The sequence below is a fragment of the Microtus oregoni genome, unplaced genomic scaffold (genome assembly GCF_018167655.1).
Source record: "Microtus oregoni isolate MIOR12 unplaced genomic scaffold, Mior012 000008F_ref0000371, whole genome shotgun sequence".
In the NCBI taxonomy this organism is placed as follows: Eukaryota; Metazoa; Chordata; class Mammalia; order Rodentia; family Cricetidae; genus Microtus; species Microtus oregoni.
This window is the reverse complement of record NW_024543067.1, coordinates 19,312,042-19,332,939: the sequence shown is the minus strand read 5'-3', so window position 1 is coordinate 19,332,939 and position 20,898 is coordinate 19,312,042. Positions and strand designations below refer to the sequence as shown.

General features: G+C 43.3%; 1 protein-coding gene across 3 annotated transcripts in view; it reads left to right on the top strand.

Moving 5' to 3' along the window:
* Window positions 1-543: 543 nt before the first annotated feature.
* The window catches only part of Slc26a7 (solute carrier family 26 member 7), a 104,958-nt gene continuing 84,603 nt past the window's right edge, over window positions 544-20,898 (top strand). For 2 of the 3 annotated variants that reach the window (XM_041657369.1, XM_041657367.1), the window contains exons 1-2: window positions 544-684; window positions 928-1,151. In XM_041657369.1, the coding sequence (XP_041513303.1) occupies window positions 959-1,151 (193 nt within the window). In that variant the 5' untranslated portion in view covers window positions 544-684; window positions 928-958. The remainder of the gene's footprint in view (window positions 685-927; window positions 1,152-20,898) is intronic. The other variant, XM_041657368.1, reaches the window with a different exon arrangement.

Sequence of the window (20,898 nt, the reverse complement as noted above, 5' to 3'; positions counted from 1 at the left end):
GTGGCACTTCAAACAATAGTTTTAATGATACCAAATCCCTCAATAAATTTTACTTACAGTTGCATAAGTATGTTAATTCAAAACTTTGCGAAACAATCAGTGAAAAGTGAATGAGCAGAAACAGGAAGAAAAATAAATCCTAGCCACAAATACTTGCTCATTCTGGTACTTATTTCTTTAGCCCAGGAGATGAAATTTCAGTTTGTTTATAAGAACTTCCTAGTCTTCCCTCAGATGTCATCGTGGCTATCTGAATGTTTTTTGTATGAATGAACACTCCGTGTCCCCAAGAATAAAATGACGGGGATTCATGTAGTTTCTGTTCTTTGTGGAGCTGGCGAATAGAAATGGACACCTCAGAGAAGCATGGCTGCATTCTCTGAGCATACTCCCCGCTGAAGATCCCTGTGGCAGTCAGGAATCAGCTTTAGCTAGTGGAGAGAGACACTGGGCTGGCCAATGCTTCCTGGTTTCATTAGCATAGCCCAGCCCACTTCCAACACACGCCCCGCACTACCTCATTAACCATTGGGAATGCAGCCAAAAACATAAGACGACAGTGAATATAAGGGGAATTACTGGCAAGGGAGCTGTAGCCATCTCACCACTGAACCCATTCCTTTCCCAAGACCAGAAAAGTGTTCCATTAGCAGGAACCATCTCTTACTCAGATAAGAATTCAAGGTTTGGGTCTCTAATTTTTATCTAGAACAATTAGCTGAACTCTGCACAGTAAGATCCCCAGCTCAGTTGCATCAATTTATGTTCCTGCCACCTCTCTTCCCCTCTCCTCTCTCTCCTCTCTTCCTCTCCCACTTACTGTTTTCTGAACAGCTTTGGCATTGTAAACCACAGACGAACTGGAGCCTGGCATTGAAAGGAGGTGTTCATCAGCCGTTTTTTTCTCTCTCTCTCCCTTGTTTGAAGAAGTTGACTACTACAGGAGGGGATCTGGAAAATGACCGGAGCAAAGAGGAAAAAGAAAAGCGCGCTGTGGGGCAAGGTGCACGCCCCCCACTGCGAGGACGTTAAACTGTGGTGGAGAAGGCGTCTACCTATTTTGGAATGGGCACCACAGTACAGTCTGAAGGAAAACCTGCTGCCAGACACTGTGTCTGGGCTCATGTTGGCAGTTCAGCAGGTGACACAGGGTGAGTGTGGCGTTTGAGTTTACTCTTCTATGTTGAATTCTTGCTGCTTTGCTTCTTGGATGGGGATCATGATCTAGGAGTGACAGTCCAGTTAATGAAACAGACTTTTAATAAGATGGATATAAGCATTAGGAAAATAAGCAGAGTTGATGTTTCTGTGCAAGATTTTCTTAATTGATTTTAAAATTACTTGGCTTTTTTTTTTGGGGGGGGGGCTTGGAATTAAGCAATTAAGCACCAACCCTTGAATGGAATTACATATTTTGCAATGTTAAAGTTCATACTGATTCAAAGTAAAAGATCGGTAATTGTGGGAAAAGGAACTCTTATAACTTCACTGTGCTGGCACAATTTCCTACCTCCATTGAATATGCTACGGAATAGTTCCTGTTTTGAATACAATCACCTTTGAGCCTAATTAGCAGCGCACACTTACCTGCTGTAGCCTTGGGACTCGCTCTAAATAGGGAATGGAGCTCTCAGTGCATAAAGGAGGCTTATTGCCAAGATCACAGTTTGCGAAGAGAATCCTGCGTCCTCGGAGCATGTGTGGGCTGCATGTGCCTGTTTACTCCTGCAGCGCATTTCCTGCAGCATGCGTGCCTCAGTAAGAAGTGAACACGGTGAGAAATTGGACTTCTAACTTTCCCAGAGCAGCAGATTCAAAAAGAGGCATTCTTTGTGCTTGTGTGTGTGTGTGTGTGTGTGTGTGTGTGTGTGCGTGCATGCATGTATGTGTGTGTGTGTGTCATTTCCCTAAAGGTATGTTCTCACAGGTTTTGGCTAACTCAGGTAATAATTTTCTACCTGTAGCCAGGAGAGGATTGCTCAGCTTCCCGGCTTTCAAATGTTGGAACAGTTTTCTTGGCAGAGAGTCCTTGGGATTACATTTCAATACAGTTTCACTACCTCCCTGGCTTTAACTATTATTTATTCTGTTCAATTATAAGCATGCTTTTAATGAAATTATTCTGTAACTGGAACAAACTGGTTTGTGTGTTTGTGTTTGCAGTCTGATTAGGAACATCTGCATGGGGGTCTTTAAGAGCCATGATACTGTCATACTTTATGGGGTCCAATTTTACTGCTTGACTCTGTGCTGTACTTTTAATGACCGTTTTGCTAACAGCGAAGCATAGTAATCTTTAAAAAATGCAAAGTTAATAACAGGTCAGGACATCTCTAGGTTTTCTTGTCTTTGATTTTAAATTCCAGATGAAACACCACATGACTTGACAGCTTAGGTGATGAGCTTAGAGGTTCCCCTCCCCGACCGAATAGTTTTACCATATGCTATAGACTGACTTTGCAGCTATTTAGTGTAAAATGAAAGGGGAGTAATGAAGATCTTAGCAGTTCTTGTCTTTTTTATTTTTGAAAAACACCCAGTGACCAAGAACATTTGGACAGGTGATACAATTTCCTTGGGCTCATCATTAAGATACGGCTTGTGTGCAAGCCTTTGGTAGTTAGCTTTGTTCAGTTTTGAGTGACTCTTTTTAACAAGCCACGTGTTACATTGATCAGGAAGAAGTGTTAGTAAGTTCCCAGCTGGAGAGAATCAGCTTACTCAGCCCTGGTACCAGGAGAAGTATGGATTAGGCTGCTAGGTCTCCTGGAAATGGACAGTTACACTGCTAGGAAGAATGTAAACACTTTTCCTGTTGGAAGAAAAGACAATCTCTTCTTCAAAGGACCTTTTAAAAATGCATTTCTCAATCTTTTCCAATCTCTTCTACTCTGAGGAGTTCAAAGGTAAAATATCAAAAGCCCCCCACGTGTTGTTAGGGACTCACTATTTGAAATAGTCCAGAGTTGTCATCAACCTTACCATGGGAGGAAATGGAGGCTTAAAACAGTAAATTCCCTGGCCCTCATACCTGAGAAGCGGTGGAGTCTGGACTTGAGTCCAAAGCCAACATGCTCAACCTTTTCACTTTACACACTATACTGCCAAAACCATCAGACGTTTTGCAAGACCAATGTTATTTGTAACAGGAGACATCACTTTGGAAAAGTTGGAGAGTCTTTCTCCTCAAATAAGGTCCATGTTCAAGTTTCAGCCCTGAAGTGGTAGAGTCACAGCAGAAGTGACCAGAAAAGCAGCCCGTGATGGAGCCCTGCAGACATATACTGTTCATTTTGCTGGAAGCTGGTGCTCCCCATCAGCCCTGTCCCTTTAGGGAGATTAGAAGAAGGAAAGAGTGGAGTTTGCTCTTGTGCCATAATGTAAGCAATAGAATCAGCCCTTCCGCCTTCACTGCTATGTAAAGCAGTATTTAAGTCATTTAACACAGCTGAGTTATAAGGGATTTCTGAATCAGATGCCCTTTCACCTATAAATCCTGCCCTCTTAGAAGTCATGTTTCCTTTCTCTTATTTCTAGAAGTGAAGTCAAAATCAAGATAAGGAAAAGTATCCTGAGTGATACCACAGTCGTGTTAAACGATCTAATTCAAGACTTCTAACTGTGAGATAGATGTTCTTCACACACCTGGCTGCTCTATTGCAGTGAACTGTTTTTTCCCCCTCCTATTTATCTGGTCTTCTCTCCCAATGAACCTCTGGAGATTTTACCTCCTCTTCTTCCTATCAAACATCTTAGAGATGTTTGTCAGACATTCTTATATTACAGACTCAAACCCTGGCCCCATGCTTGGCAGGCTGTAGACGGCTTTGTCTGCATACAGGACTCTAACACCATCGCTATGCTATGGAAGCTTTCTTTACAATCTGAGAGCCATGTATTAATCTACACCAACCGAGACTTCCTACAAGCACAGCGGAAGCCAGAGTGCTCACCCTATCACTATAGAACTGGCTGGAAAGCACTACAAACAGAACATTTGGTCTTCTAAAACAAACACACCAGACAATATTGCTACCCCAACCAGAATTACAGTAAGTAACCATAAAGGAACTTGTAGGCACAAATGTCCACCAATGTCAAGAGATCTTTTGGCATACATACCAGAAAGAGGTTTAGAGTGGGCAGGCACATCAGTTGCCTGAATCCACCCAGAATGTAAGGGCGAAAGGACAATTGATGTCAAGTAACCTGGCTCTAGAGTCGCCTGCTTGCTTTTGCACTTGGAATTCTCTTAGAGTGAGTCCTGTTTGGTACCCTCTCTCCTGCCACCTTCCCCTCCTTCTTAATGTCTGCCCTCTAGCTGTTGCTATGGAGATAGTGACCCTTGGGGAAAGACCATAGACTCAATCCCAGTATAGTCCTAAGATTTATTGATTAGTTGGTATCAGGAAGAAGGGGTATGGAGAAGGGCTCCTAAGGTAGGGGGAAATCACATGAAGACCTTCAATATCTATACAAGCAAGCAAAAACTGTTCTGTTCTGCCAGGTTAAGTGGTTAAGGCAACTCAAAACAATCTGGGCATCTGCGTAAGCAAGTTACAGAGGCAAAAAAAGCAGTGAGTCATAACAAGTTGGTGGTCACACTGTACACTTTTGGGCGGGGGGCGACTGAGTCAGGGTTACTGGGAACTCATCTTGCAGGGACTGGAGTCAGAGACAAAGGGCTGGTGGGTGTCCACATGGATGCCTGGCATATAATGGTGCCTCTTTAGCCATAACATTATTTTTCCAGCCAAGTAGATTTACTTCATGTCCTTGCTGCTTCTTAATGGGCTGAATTACTTAAATCATTGTCTCATGGCTCTTCACTGTCTGCTCTGCCTCCTGTAGCTCTTTTGTCCCACCGCTGCCAGTATGCTAATAAAAAAATAAAAAAAAAACGGTCTGACCATATTGCTTCCCCGTGCATAACTGTTTCATATCTGCCTATTTCTGCTAGAATGAAAAATTGAATTACTCAGCATGCCTTATTAAATGGTTAACAAACTGAACCTCACTGTATAAAGCTGTGCTAGCGATCTCTCTCTCTCCAAACCCTCTCCATCTCCTGGGAGGAGGAATGTTTTCCTCCTCCTCCCTTTGTCCTTTTTACATATCTCTGCGATAGGCTTTATTTAATACATGGTATTGTAAACTTCTGATAGAGTTCTTTCCACGTCTGTGAGCTCTGAAAACAAAGACAGTGTTTCCTTCTTTGTGTTCTTACCAACCTGGATATTACCTAGCACAGGGAAGTCGGGTTTAAGTAAATATTGAAAGGTTTAAGGCATTCCCTGAGCTGCTGGTTCTCCTCTTGTGGTGTGCTGACACTGTAGGGAGACTGTGGAACTCAATTTAAATCTGATGCTGTGAAAATAAATGTAAGAAATATGCTGTTAGGGAAAGGCGTTAACGTGCGAGTAACTGGGGTCGTCTACCTTCTTGTGTCTTTCTGGAGAAAACTGATAAAGACTCTTTGTCCCAAACAGTTGATATTTCATTTTTCTTTTTCAAAGCAGTTTTTGTTAATTCTTTGATAATTTCATATGGCATGTTTGGATCGTATCCTTCCCCTCCTCCAAACTTTCCCAGATAGCCGCTCCCCACCTCCATCCCTGTCTCTGTGCCTTCTTTTTCCCCTCCTTTTCTTCCTCTTCCCTCATCACCCCACCCCTAGTTTGCATTGGCTGACACTCCTGGGTGTGAGGCCTGTCCTGGAGTGTCAAATAATGTTAATTGTTATCATTATTTTTGTCCAACCAATACTAACAAGATGGATACTTCATATAAACAATTCAATACTGTCTCTTTAAGAGAGAGGATGTGATAACACAGGGCCCACATCCCCAAGAGGGGAGCTCTTCCTCCTTCTACTCGGACAGGGTAGTTTTTGAGTCAGCCGTTCACTCACCCACCCACCGACACCCATCCAGGCATTCCCATCACCTGCTCACCCTACAGGTAGCTGGTTTTGTCTCCGTTGCAAAAAACTATCTCCCACATCTATGGCAAAAAGCTTTGAACCTGCCCTTAAATAAAATGTTTATAGGGAGATTACATAGCCTTAGGTTCTTAAACCACATTCATGGAACCGGTAGGCTTTGGAATTGTGCCAATACAATCCTATATTGATCTTCTTTACCCTATATATGCATTTTTGTATTTGTTTATTTCTTTGTTTGCTTATTTAGTTGATATCCCCCCATACTTTCACCACCCACCTCTATGCCAGCCCCTTTCCCACACCCCTCTGTTTCCATCTCCCCAGTCCATTTCTCCTCCTATTCTCCCATGCATAACAACAGAACATGGCATATCAAGTTGTAGTAAGACTAAACACCGCCCCATGGATTAAGGCTGGGCAAGGTGACCCAATATGAGGAGTAGGGTCCCAAAAGAGTCAGAGACAGCCCCTTCTCCCACTGTTAGGAATTCTGTAAGAGGGCCAAGTTATACAAGTGTAAGATACATGCAGAGTACCTATATGCAGGCTCCCTGGTTGTAGGTTCAGTCTCTGTGAGCCCCTATGAGCCCAGGTTAGTTGGTTCTGTGAGTTTTCTTGTGGTGTCCTTGACCCCTTTGACTCCTACACTCCTTTCTCCTCCTCTTCTGCAGGATTCTCTGAGCTCCACCTAATGTGTGGCTATGGGACTGCATCTGTTCCCATCTGTCCCATCTGTTGTTAAATGAAGCTTTTCTGATACCCTTTTCATTTTTATTGTTTATCTTTAAAGAGACAGGGAGAGATTCAACAGGTTTTACCAGATTGCTTAAGGTTGAATTGCCTCTCACTGCTGTAAAAATAAACACTGATGTGTTCATTTCAAAGAAGGAAAAATAAACTTTGTCAGTATTTCACAATAAGATACTTTCTAGAAACTATCTGTAGGAATAAAACAGTTTTAAAATTCAGGAGCTTTTATTACTTATTACTGTTCCCAGGCAAGAGCTCTTCCTTATAGGCAGTGTTCATTAATCGATGCCCAGACAACCTCGTTACTAATGCCTTCTATAGATGAGCATACACCTGTAGTGAATGCAAGCCCCCGTAGCTGTTGCCCACATGCCTGGCCAGTCAACAAGTGTACCACTGATCTGTTTTGCTCACACTCTAGCCTTCATGGCTGCTATGGCTTGACTGTTTGCAGCACGGAGAGCCAAGCTCAGAGAGAAGCAGGAAACGTAGATTGCTTATCCTGTGAGAACCAAAGCCGCTGAAAAGGTTCCCAGGAGTGCTTAGCCTTGTACCTGAGGGCACCTAGATGTTTTGTTCCTGACCCATGAAAACCCGAAGCTGCCGTGGGGTTGCCTGATGATTGAACCACAACATTTTGGGTGGCAGAACAAAGATGGGTATTCCTGATAATTATGCAGAATAAATGCAGTCCTGGCACCAAGACATGTGTACAGAAGCTGAGCTTCATTGCACTTCCAAGAAGACTTGAGCTGCGTGGGGAATGATGAGTGGAAATTCCTGAAGCCTACAGCCCTGCAAAGATTGCAGGCTTTTCTGGGGGTTCTCCCCAACATACCTCAGCCTCAGGGACACAGAATTCTATCATTACCTATGCCTCTCTAATGCAGCTCCGTAAATTGTGCTATTTTCCTGCTGGGAGAGGGCCAGTGGTAGCCAGGCACTCCTCAGGAAGTCTCAGGCATAGTGTCTGTGTCCTCTACAAAGATCTGCAGGGGATCTAGTGACATTTTGCTGGCTTCTCCTTCTCCATCTCCTCCCCCACCCCATGACTTCTTTCTCAAATAATCGCTCCAGATTTCATGTAACACTTTTTATTTTTCCTCAACATAAAAGGATGAGAATTCAGATATTAAAGGACCATTAAAATGTTTGAAACTATATACATGAAAGAGTCAGGACCTTTCTTGGTAGGGACTGAAATTGTGACAAGATTTGCAATAACTTAATAGATGGCTTTTGCAGTCTTTGCTATATAGTTCCTGGCTTCCATGTTTGACACTGAAGCTTCTTCCTTGACAAGTTTTAATATCTGACCCTCCTCTTTGTTTTGGGGAAGAAGACCTCATCCATTTTTAGTACACCTAGGTTAAGTGAGATGTTACTTCTGGCTTTGGTGATAATGTCCATTTTTATCAGAGGTCTGAATGTGCCTAGAGTAGAACTCTCTATTTTGTGGACCAATTGGAACCACGCAGAGACTGGTGAGACTCAAAAAATGTTATATGGGTATCATCTCAAGAAATTACATCATGGTTTTCAAAAGGCAGTATCAAGCCTGGACACAGTGATGGGCTTGCTCTTTGCTCTTGCCCGTTTCTCCCCCTGCTCCATCTGTCTGTGTCTGTCTTTGTCTCCCTCCCTCTCTTTCCTTCTCTTTCTCTCTTTCCTTCCTGTTGTTGACCCTGGCACTAATCTGCAGTTGTGGGGCACTAGATCTACTCACAGTTATATTACATTTGGCTTCTATTAACTATGGCTCAAGACTTGGTCGTTGGCACATTTCCACACTTCTGGCCAATGTCTAATTCAGGAAAGAGAGCCGCCCTCTACACACAGGGCAGGGGTTTACAGACTAGTCATTTATCATTTTTACATGGAAAGGACAATAAAAATAACTGTGGGGTTCAGTAAGTTAGCCTGGGAACTACCACACGTGTGGACCTCAGGAAAGGAAGACTCCCTTCATTCTGGGGCTGATGACAATAGGGACAATGCACCTGGATGTCTTCCAAGGCCCCTCAGAATTGAAGATGAAGTCACACAACAAAGGTCAGGACAGAGAGAAACAGTCTTGGTGACACACTGTCTTTTTATTTGTGTGCAGGCACTTTTTTTGTGTGTGCTTATCCTGGTTTGGTTTCTTCTGATGGCTAATGACACATTTTGGTGCTATCTCAAGCTAAGTGTGTTAGAAAAATTGTTACTAATCTTGTGAAACCCAGCAGGGCAAATAATATTGAACTTTATATTCTCATAAGGTCCAGATTTTGAGGCTCATAACTATAACTTTGTTGCTCTCAATTCTAGCATAGCTAAGATAGAGTACAACATGGGCTTACCAGGGTTCACTCTTTGTTACCATCTCTCTCTCTCTCTCTCTTTGTGTGTGTGTGTGTGTGTGTGTGTGTGTGTGTAAAACACAACTTGACTTTGGAAAGGCTTTAAGGACTGTCCTTTGTGTTGATCCCTCAGGCTGCAACATGTGCTTGTTGTTTGTTGGATAAAGCCCAGTGTGCGTAGCTGATGCAGAGATGACATCATCCTGCACCACTGCTCTTTCCGCAAGGGGTCTCTTACAGACTGGCACAGTATCTTAGGATACACAAGGAATGGGATATATGATTTAACCCTGGTCTGAGCAGCAGTGAATGAGTTTACCCCTTAGCAGTTATGACACAGCATAAAGGGCTTGAGTGAGACTTAGTGGGCCATCAAAGGCACAAAGAGCGTGTCCCAGAATCAATAGCTAGTACCAAGAAACTAAAAGTCTTTATTTATTTTGTCCCTTCTCTCCGAGCTCTTTCATCTTCTATCAGATTAGGTGCATCTCATACCTTCATTACTCACAGGACAGAGCACAGTCATAGACATTAACTGACTCCCCATTCTGAGCACAGCAATGTAGTGCTTGCCTCTCTTAACTTTTCTCACATCAGAGCCATCTTCCCATCAGACACAACTCTTGCTACCCACCACCAGCCTCCACAGCAAGGCCCCCTCCTCCTCCCTCCCTCCCTCTCCCCTCTCCCCCTTGAGGAGTGACTCACTGTGTAGCTGAGGGGGACCTTGAATCTCTCCTCTTCCCATCTGCTAAGTGCTGAAACGCAGTCATGCACCAAGGCATTCTGTTGTTTATACAATGCTGGCCATAGAACTTAGAGCTCTGTTTATGCTGGGTGTGCCCCCTTCTAATTGATCTATAGCCCCAGACCCCAATTTCATCTTAGCACACATTTTTCTAAATAAAAGGCACAGTTGTGTACTTGGTTATGTTTTCTTTATTCATGACCCATTTTTGTGGGCTTCAGCTGTATCTTTTCTGCTAGTGTGTTATGGAATAAGATTTGCAGCTCAATATTTTTTCTCCCCTAAACTAGACTTATCTATCCAGTTGGTTTTTGATGACCATCATCTCAATGTTTCCCAGCAACATGGCTAAATTGAATATGTTATTTTCTCCCCTCCATCCAGACCTTATCCTCTACTTTTTGGTACAATGAAAGTTACCTCCATCTACCTAGTGGTCAGAACCTTAGAAATGACTGTCCTCACCTTCCCTCTTTCCAGACATAGTCTATTAACTGCATTCTAAACTACTCTAACTGATACCCATTGTCTTTGCAGCAACTTCCCTGGCAAATAGAAATATGATTAACTGGGCTCCTCCTTGTGTATTCCCTGGTGCCAGGTTCCACACTAACCCCAATAATGGCTCCCACAGTCAAGATATTTCTTTCCTTGCTCTCCCTCTCTGTCCTCCCATCTCGACCATCCTGTTCCTTCATGTTTTCCTCCTCTCTCCCTTTCTCCCCACTCTTCTGACCTCCCTTCTCTGCACCCCCACACTTCCAATTTTTCTCAAGAGTTTTTGTCTATTTCCCCTCGCCGAGGGGATCCATGTATGTTTCTCTTAGAGTTCCCCTTGCCACCTTGTTACTCTGGGGTCATGGATTACAGGCTGGTTATCCTTTGCTTTATGTCTAATATCCAGTTATGAGTGGTGGAGAGGGTGCCTGGATAGGCTGTTCCCTGTAATCAGACGGATGACTACCTTAATTGTCATCATAGAAACTTCATCCAATAACTGATAGAAGCAGATGTAGAAATCTGGACCAAGCTTCTGGAGACCAGTTGAAGATAGGGAGGAGCAATAATAAGAGCAAAGGGGTCAAAACCATGATGGGGATACCCACAGAGACAGCTGACCTGAGTTAGTGGGAGCTCATTGACTCCAAACTGATAGCAGCAAAACCTGCATGGCCCTCTGAATGTGGGGGACAATTGTGTGGCTGGGGCAGTCTGTGGTGCTTGAACTGACTTTTTGGAGCCCATTCTTTTTTGAAGAATACCTTGCTCATAGTGGGGAGGGCCTTGGTCTGGCCTCAACGTGATGTGCCAGATTTGTTGATTCTCCATGGGAAGCCTTACAATTTCTGTGGATGGGGGGTGGGGGGAAAGGTGAGGGGAGAAGAAAGAGGGAAGGGAGTGGGAACTGGGATTTGTATGCAAAATGAGGAAAGATCGTTTTAAAAAATAAATTAAAAAATGAAATGTGACTAACCTTCCCCAAATGTTCAAAATATGACACACAAGATAAACCTTCCCCGAATATTATAGTGATCTTTATAACACTTCAACAACCTGTTACATAGTTTTTATATAGTGGAAGAAATATTTAAATACAGATCTCTCTGACACCCAAGCCTTCAGAACCTCCCTCTACCACCTTCTTCTTCTTCTTCTTCTTCTTCTTCTTCTTCTTCTTCTTCTTCTTCCTTTCTTCTTCCTCTTCTTCCTCTTCTTCCTCCTCTTCCTCTTCTTCTTCTTCTTCTTCTTCTTCTTCTTCTTCTTCTTCTTCTTCTTTTCTGTTCAGATGTTTTCTCACATCTTGTCTGTCTGTTGTCTTTTCAAATCCAGAGTCATCCTGGGAAAATAGAGAAGCTTGTGGTCCACCACCATTCCTCGGGTTTAAGCTCCGGCCCTGTTAGTCCCGAGGAGTCTGGATCGCAGTGATTCTGTGTTCTCATGCTCGTGTGATCCTGAAGGCACAGGAGGTTAGAGCATAGAACATGAGGACAGTGGCCCTTTGATGAAGCACATGCTTGTGAAGAACAGAATAATGTGTGTGTAGGGTGTAGGGATTTGTTCCCACACAGTCAGGCGATGTGTATTTACTATGTGTTTGTTTCCTCTGGGAGACCCACTGAGAATGTTATTTAATCACAAGCCTGCTGGTAGTGTGACCAGACAGCTGGCTACGCTGCGCCTTGCTAATAATACGGCTCAGACCACCACAAACTAGTTGCCAGATGGAAATAATGTCCACCATTACCCACAGAGCCTGGGCTTCAATTTTGTATGTGCAGTTCTTGGAAGTGCCCACTATGGCTTATTTTTTTTTCAAAATTGCTTAGATATGCCTCACGAAGGCTCTTCATTCATTTCTATTAAAATATTTGACAGAATTCATAATCTTTTGCTATGTTCATGGGAAGAGACAGAAAAGCATAAGACAACAAGCTATCCCACAAAGGGCTTATTATTTTTCTTCAGAAATGTGTACAAAAGAATATGAGAATATGATCTTGTTATTACGACCTTGAATATACCATTCTGCAGTTGGTTTGAAAAGGTGGGAGCACTTTTTTAAACTGAAGGTTGGTGGAGTATCGGTTTCAGCTAATTTTTACCTTGAATATATTGTATAACCCAGGGACCCGCCAAAGAATCCTGTTTTTATTCAGGAACATTAAGACTAGGACGATCTTGTCAATATAACAACATAACAGCATAAAGTGAATGGTTGGTGGTAAGAATTGAACCAATAGAGGGGAGAAAGTAACTATTAAAAATCTACCAAGATTTGGTGAAAACCAGGTTCCTATTACTATTCCCATGGAGGGACTCTCTAAACTCTGTGCACACAGGGGTCTTTGGAGAATGACAACCACCTTGTTAGCTAAGCAAGCAGGCAGAGCACAAGTCTGGCTGAGCTGGGGAAAACAGCCCTGATAAAGGCAAGGTCCGAAGGTGCTGTGGAAATGCAAGACAGATATGTTAGAGTTTCCTCTTAGGTGAGCTCTTCTCTTCATACTCAACACACAATACAATTGCAGGAGAGAGAAAAGATGCCCCCAGGACGTGGACCCCCTCCTACTAGGAAATGTCTTCACTCTGTTCAACTTTAACTCCTGAGAGGGGAAGGGGAAGGTGGTGTGCGGAGGGAACCTGAGAACTTCGGTTCCACATGTTGAGCCATGCTTGTGGCACTATTTCGAGAAGCCGTAACTGGAGCTGAGAATTCCCAGAAAGAAGCTGCACCTTCAGATGAACCTTTGCCAGGCTGATTAACTGATCCGAACTTGAGTGACTGCAATTTTAGGAATGCTGCCGGCCTAGAGCTGTGTTATCTGGGCCATCATTGGCCCTCCTCATGGCCAGTTATTGTCTCTCTCTGTGCCGGGCCTAACTGCTGTGGGACCATTAGGTAAATGATTTGTAATGTTAAAATAGTGCGGTAGTTGTCCTTTGCCAAGCGGTAGCTCAGCTACCTTCCACCAACCCAAGTGCCAGCTGCAGAGTCCAAGGGTCTCTCTGCTCTGATACAGCCCACCTCTCTCTTGTTCCTACCAGTGCAGAGTCTGAGGGTCTCTCTGCTCTGATACAGCCCACCTCTCTCTTGTTCCTACCAGTGCAGAGTCTGAGGGTCTCTCTACTCTGATACAGCCCACCTCTCTCTTGTTCCTACCAGTGCAGAGTCTGAGGGTCTCTCTGCTCTGATACAGCCCACCTCTCTCTTGTTCCTACCAGTGCAGAGTCTGAGGGTCTCTCTATTCTGATACAGCCCGCCTCTCTTTTGTTCCTACCAGTGTTTTTGAAGTGTCACGATGTATTGCTTTTTTTATTCTTTGAGTGCAAAAGCTTCATGGAACTGTTAACACCTTGGGAACAACCTAAACCCACATCCCGATGCTACAGCCATCCATATTTGGCTCCAGAATAAACCATCTCTTACCCTCTTTGAGGTGACAACCTTGTTTTGACATTGACAGAACTTGGACCTAAGAATAATGTCGGGCTCAGGAATTGTTGGGAGCAGTGAGATCCTAGATCCTGAATTTTTTGTAATCCCCTGATCTGAGTGCCTACAGCTGCTCTGAGCACGAGACCTTCAGGAGTTCCTGATGGCAGGAGAGTGGTTTCTGGTGGGTTTGGCTGGGGCGTGGCTATCTCTATATAATCTTCCCCTGAAAACAATAAAGAGGGCATTCTTGGGGCTTTGGTGTCGGTGTAAGAAGGTCTGTGTGTGTCGGTCTGTTTCTGCGTCTGGCTGTATTTTAACCTCCAGCCCCCTTGCTCGACGCTTGTGAAATGGGTGCCAGCGCACAGAGTGCAGACATGGGGGTGCGGCGCATGGCAAGGAATATTTAAGACAAACCTAGCCACCTGGGGATAGGAGTGTAAAGTTTATCATCCAAGTATCAGTTGTGAGGCCAAACTGAAAAGATAAAACTATTTGTTAGTGTAGTTACAACTCAAGATCTGAACTTCTCTAAGATTCTGCGAACAAAGGGGTCTGAGTTAGAGTTTAGGGAGCTAGCAGTGCTGGCTGAGAGACATTCTGGGCATCCAGTTAGTGTGTGGCAAGGCCACAAGTGCCTTTAAGTGAGGCTTTCGTATGACAGTGGGTGTCCAGGTTAGCTTTACTTAGATTGCCCTGGGAGGGAAACAAACAGCAGCCCAGAGGGGGGCAGCATGCCATGGTCTGCGCGGGCAGAGGCTGCTTAGTTTTGCTCAGAACAAGAGATTGGCACTGTGTACTTTTTCTCTTTTTGGGGGATTTCCTCATTTTCATAAGGGCCTTAGTGTTTGGTATAAAATACTTATCCTCCTGAATCATATGAGCTAACTAATCCTCTCTGGGAGTAACGAGATTATCCTTAGGAAATTAAGCCCTTGAGAGTAAGATGGTTGTGTCGAATCTGTCTTTGAAAAGAAAATCCAACCCCACTCTGCAAAGGAGTATCCTCTTACACAGATGGTCTAATGTGTGCTATAGATTCTTTCTGTGAAACAATTACTCCACCGCACTCCATTGCAATCTTCAGTATGGTTGTTATTCAGTAATGAATGTGACAACATAGCCTCCTGTCTTCTAGAAATATTAAAAAAATGTGTCAGTGCTGAGGGGTAACTCAGTTGGTCAAGTGCTTGCTGTGCAATCATAAGGACGCGAGTTCAGGTCCCCAGTGCACACGTAAAAAGACAGAGCACATGCCTGAGAGCCCAGCAATGAGGAGGCATAAGGAAGAAGAACCCCCAGCCGCAGCTTGCTGTCCAGACTGTGTGATGGAGCCAGTGATCTCTAAGTTGATTGAGAGACCCCGAGGGAGATATGGGGCATCAACTTCTGACCTCCACATACACACACATGTACACATGCATGAACCTGTACACACACACACACACGAATTATCAAGGTGAAATCTCTGTCATTCCTCTTAGTCATTTCTAAGCAATAATTTCTTGAGATTTAAAGTTGTTTGAAAAAGCAATTTCACCATTAACTTTCCTTTGTGTTTTGTTACTATTAAATTGAATGCATTTGACATTTCAACTTTAAAATGAAGTATTTAATTTTTATTTTAATGTGGTGCATTACATACTGGTAGGCCCTGGTTTCTATAGCTGCAGTTCCAGCAGGTACTAGGAATGGTGGTAGCAGATGTTTATCAAAAATCCTTATACATCACCCCTCCAGTGCCAAGGTCATTGCTTCCTTTGAAGTGTGCATGTGGTCATGAACCGGCCATCTTTCCCCCTTTACGTAAGCCGGACTATTGGTATTAGACCGTGTGTTAGAATACTTGTTGGCAATCACCCTTGAGTATTCCTTTCTCCACTTTGTAGAGGCAATTCTTTGAGCTCTTAACCAAGACCATGGGTGCGGGTGCTCCTGATTCTAACATTTCTGCCTGTGATGTTCATCATGTGCCTTCTTCCCATCTGGCTTGAACAAGTGATACCATCATAGCCGCCCTTTTCCTCAGTACCCCAGGGATGCTTCTTAAGGAATGCACTCTATTTTGATAATAGAATTTAAAATACTCTAACTCTTAGAATCCAGCTTTCTCTCTCAATGTATCTTCTCTTGATTGGTCCTCTCTGAGGGAGGTCTCTCGTGTTTCGGTGCCCTTGGACATGAAACGCATGTATCACATTTTGCATGTATTTCCATGTTTTTACAGTTTCCTTTCTTCCAACTTCCTTTTGTCAGGTTTTCATGCATCTTTGTCAAATTTTCCAAGTAAGATATTTTAATGGAAATTTAGTGAGAACGTCATTTCTTCCCGACACAACTTCTTCCCGACACAACTTCAGTAACACCTTTCAGCACAGGCCATTGCCATGCCTCTGGTGTCTTTGGTATTTGGCTAAGGATCTTGTCAAATACTGACATGGGCAGAGCTAAAGTAGAACTCACGTGGAGCCGGGCAGTGGTGGCGCACGCCTTTAATCCCAGCACCCAGGAAGCAGAGGCAGGCACGTCTCTCAGTTTGAGGCCAGCCTGGTCAACAGAGCTAGTATTAGTACAGCCAGTACTGTTAAACAGAGAAATGCTGTCTCAAAAAAACAAACGTAAACAACATCCAAGACTCAACGGAACTAGGAAAACACTCTCAAGATACTGATTAGTTAGTGCCTGCAATTTAGATCATAGTCAGTGTATATGTCTTTGATCAGAGAATTTCTTTTCGAGTTCCTCATTCACTTTATTTTTAAAGGTTTATATTCAATTTAGGTGTATGTGTGCCTCCATGAGTTTATGTGCACCACTTGCACCCAGTGCCTAAGAAGACTAGAGGGTGTCAGATCGCCCGAAACCAGAGTTACAGGCAGTTGTTATTCACCTGCGGTGGGTACCGGGACCTGAGCCTCACTCCTCTGCAAGGACTGTACATGCTTTTAAGAGCTGAGCCATGCATGTGTGTGTTGTGTACACGCAGAGGCCAGAGAAGTCTGTGGGTATGCTGCTCTGTCATTCTCCACCTTATTCCCTTGAGACAGGGAATCTCACTGAATCTGCAGCTATAATGGAGGTCAGCAATCCTGAGATTGCCCTGATTCCATACCCTCGCGCTGCAGCCCTGGGGTTATCAGGGCTACAGCTGTCTTTCCGCATGGAGTCTGGGGAACGAACTCAAATCATGTGCACACAGTAAGAGTTCTCACCACTGAGCAATTCCCACAGCCTAAGTTTTGCTTTCCTGATACTGAAATGAATTCTTTATATATTTTGGATGTTAATCTTTCATCCAATGTATGGTTTGCCAATATTTTCTCTCTCACATGAGTTATCTCTCTCCTTACTTTCCTTGGCTATTTTGCCTATACTTTGGGAACATGTATAAAATATCCATTGTCTAGACCATAACACAGGGCTTTTCTGCTGGGTTTGGTTTTGGTAGTTTCAGTTTCAAGCCTCAGGTTTAAGGTAACTAATTTTACGTCGTAATTTTATTTTTCTAGTAAGTGCCTCAAAAATTGTAAAATTTAGAACTCACAAAAGTGCCATCTAGCTCAAGATATTTTTATCTTAAACACAATTAAAAAGTAAGCTCAGCCTTTCTTGGTCCTCGGTGCCCTTTGACAGTGAGATCTTCTCTCCTCTACTATTTCAGAAGTTAGTTCATGCTTCCTGCCTGCTCCCTCTCTGTTTGGTTCCTCCCCCTGTCTCTCTTGGGTTCCCATACTCAGTATGCCAAGGAAGGGCTTGTTCTCGGGCATGACAGCTTATTATGAGATCCGAAGGCACATCTCCTCTTCAGGAGAATATTTCTGTGGGTTTGACACTCCTGTGCTCCCAGCTTCCTTCTCGCCTCTTTGTTCTGTTTTCTCTGCATCTGGTAATTCCTCATTGTTCATTGTTAGATGCTAACCAGACTGCTGCCCTCAGTTTATCTATTCTCCCTCATCAGATGGTATCCAGGGCTTGTACTTTTTTTATTTTTATTTTATATCTGTCTGTCTACCTGCCTGCCTGCCTGTCTGTCTTTCTATTTGCAAATCTATCTGACTGCGTGCATGCACGTGTGCATGTGTGTGCATGTGGGTGTGTGTCTGTGTCTATGTGTATGTGTGCATGGTGTGTGGTTCTGGAATCTTCTGCACACATCTGAGCCCATCATTTCCCTGCAGCTGCCGTCCAGCTCTCATTAATTTTCATTTGATGGAAGCCCTTAAATTAGTTTTTGTGGCTGCTAAGTTCTCATGGAGGAACAAACAAGAAGCCATAGAAGGAAGAGTACCTTCTTTGCTGGCTTAGCCTGAGGAGATGGTTTCTTCAGTGGGAGCTCTATGCATTGCTGAAGCTCCTGTCCAGTCTCTGGGATCAGCAGGTCTATGGATCATAGTCACAATTGATCAGCGAGACAGCTACTTTGCCAGAAATACCCCTTTTGTGTCAATCAAACCGTCCTCTTTCTCTTAAAACAATGCCATCACTCTAACTTTAAACAGAAGGCAAGTTCTTTCTCTCTCCTTTGGTTGACTGTGTCTCATGGAGCATCAAAGAGAATGGTGTTGACTCTCTAAGAGGTATAGCTATGGACTGAAGATGCTACCTCCTGGCCTGGATTTTTTTTCAAGTCAGCACTGAGGGAGTTAGAGGGTAAAGGAGCTCCTGACAGTTCAAACTTCTGTCTTTCAGAATTACAGATATGATAGTAGCACTTGCTGCAGTCATAAGATCCTGTGCACTCTGAAGTACCATTTTCCTATCATAGGAACATATTAGACATTTTTCTATCCCATCAACCAAAGAAACAGTTTGCTAGGATTCTATATTTTGGACATTTTTCTTGTGTGTAAAATGGTCGCAACCTCACTCTAACTATTTTCTCCTTATACTTTGTCAATTGTATTATTTATCACTCAATGATAAGTGTAGATATTTTCCCTTCTTAGGAGCCAGTCTTTTGTTATATGGCGTAATGTTTAGTTAGCCAAGAAGCATATAATATTTATGTTACTACCAACTGCATATGTGAAGTTAAAATACCAGTTGGGCATTTCTCACTGTGCACTGTAGAAATACAGACTGAGCTAGCACAATGAAGAAGGGATTTGAGGGCACTTATGTGATAGGTCATCCAGCACTTGAGAAGCAGAGGCAGATGGATCTCTGTGACATCATGGCCAGCCTGGTGTACAAAGTGAATTTTCAGAATAGCCAGAGCGATCTTGAGAGACCCTGTCTCAGCAAACAAACAAAAAGAAGACAGCTCAGTCGGTAAACTGCTTCTGTTCAAGCTTTAGGTTCTGAGTCCAGTCCCTAGCAACCATGCTTTAGTGTGGGCTTGTAATTCCAGTGGCAGAATTGGGGCCATGAATTGGGAAGCTCCAGGTCACAGTGAGAAACACTGTCTTGAAAATTAAAGTAGAAAAAGGTGGAAGACAGCACCGCTACCCACCTCTGTCTTATATGTACACATATGTGCATGTGCTTGCACACGTACAAAATAATAAATAAATGTGAGCACAATTAATTGCTGTATAAATAAAAATACCTTAAGACTGGTATTGAAAAGGAAATGACTGTGTAGCCATGGTGGCTCTAGGTTCTTATCTTCAACTGCCTCAACGTTAAAATAGTCCAGATGTTCTCATTTAGTCCCCCAACAAAGCAAATATGAAATATGGTGAAAAGAGAAGAGGGTTTGGAAGCAACAGAAGGTAGAAAGGAAGTGGAAGGGGAGAGGCAGAGGAAAACCAACTTAGACAGCACCTTCTACTCCAAGAGATGGATTCCCTGCTTCCTAAGTCTGAAGGAATTCTGAAGGCAAACCCTTCCCTGCTGTTCAGTGTCCTTCCAAGCTCACTGAGCAGGCGTCTGGAGTGTGATGTGGAACACAGGATGGAGCCTTTCTGTTCTTTCTTCTTGTCCCATTGCTGTATTTCCTCCAGATTCCAAACTCACAGAAAGAATTTAACCCTTATTCCTTGGAATGAGAATACCAACTGTCTATCTACCTGTCTATTATTTATCTCTATTTATATATTCACCCATCATAGACTCCTTAAAATACTTTTTAATAGTTGTTTTTGCTGAAAGTACTAAGTGGTGCTGGCTGGTGCAGGGAATTTAGCCTGCCAGTGCTGACCTGGCTTCAGGATGAGTTCTGAATTAATTCACAATACTTCTGATGCTGATTAAGTCAATCAGCCACTTCCCACATTCCAGGTTTTTATAAGAAGCAAGTAAGTTTTGACCACTGGCTAGCTTTTACTTATATAAATTATTTTTCAAAAAAGGTATTATTTGACTAGCATTATAATTTATCAAATGATAAAGTTGTTAAGTTAAAGTTAACAACTTTGATTTTAAAATAAAAATCTCATCAGGTGGTGGTGGTGCATGCCTTTAATCCCAGCACTCGGGAGGCAGAGACAGGCTGATCTCAGTAAGTTCGAGGCCGGCCTTGTCTGCAGAGTGAGTTCTAGGACAACCAGTGCTGAAACACAGTGAAACCCTGTCTCAAAAAAACAAAAATAAAAGAAAATCTCAAACCTCCTAGGTTGCCTGGCTAAATATTTCGAATCACACACATGTTAACGCTGTAGCAGAGATTCAGGGTAGATTCAGTATAGGTGAGCAGGAGACCAGGAGCCGCCAGGGTCTCCTATGACCTGGTCATTCAACAATCCTGATGGGCGGCTAGCATTTCCTTTTGTAGGTCCCGGAAACTGGAAAGATGTTGTTTAACGAAAGACAGTCGCTTCATTTCTTAGGTAGAAAGTCAGATTCTCGATGCGTCCACATACTGGCTACTGTTACCTACACTGCCATTCCACTTTGGCTTACATTTCTGTAAGTTCCCCATGCTGAGTCCTGAGCGCACAGTCCTAATTACGGCATCATGTGTTAAGTTGGAATGAGGTTTCCTCTCTAAGCACTGGTCACACACACATTCCAAAGACTGCCTTTTTACATTTAGCCCCATAACCTCTCCACACTTACGCAAAACACAAAATTTAAATGAACTTACACAGATTCATGAATTAGAAACCTGAAGGTTTTGATATTTGCTGTCTATCAAGAGCAATATTTTGACCTTGCTCAGAATGTGAGGTTGAGGTCCTACTATTAGATGCCTTCAGCTTTGTCCCCCTCTAAACAGTGACACTGTATATCTTCTATA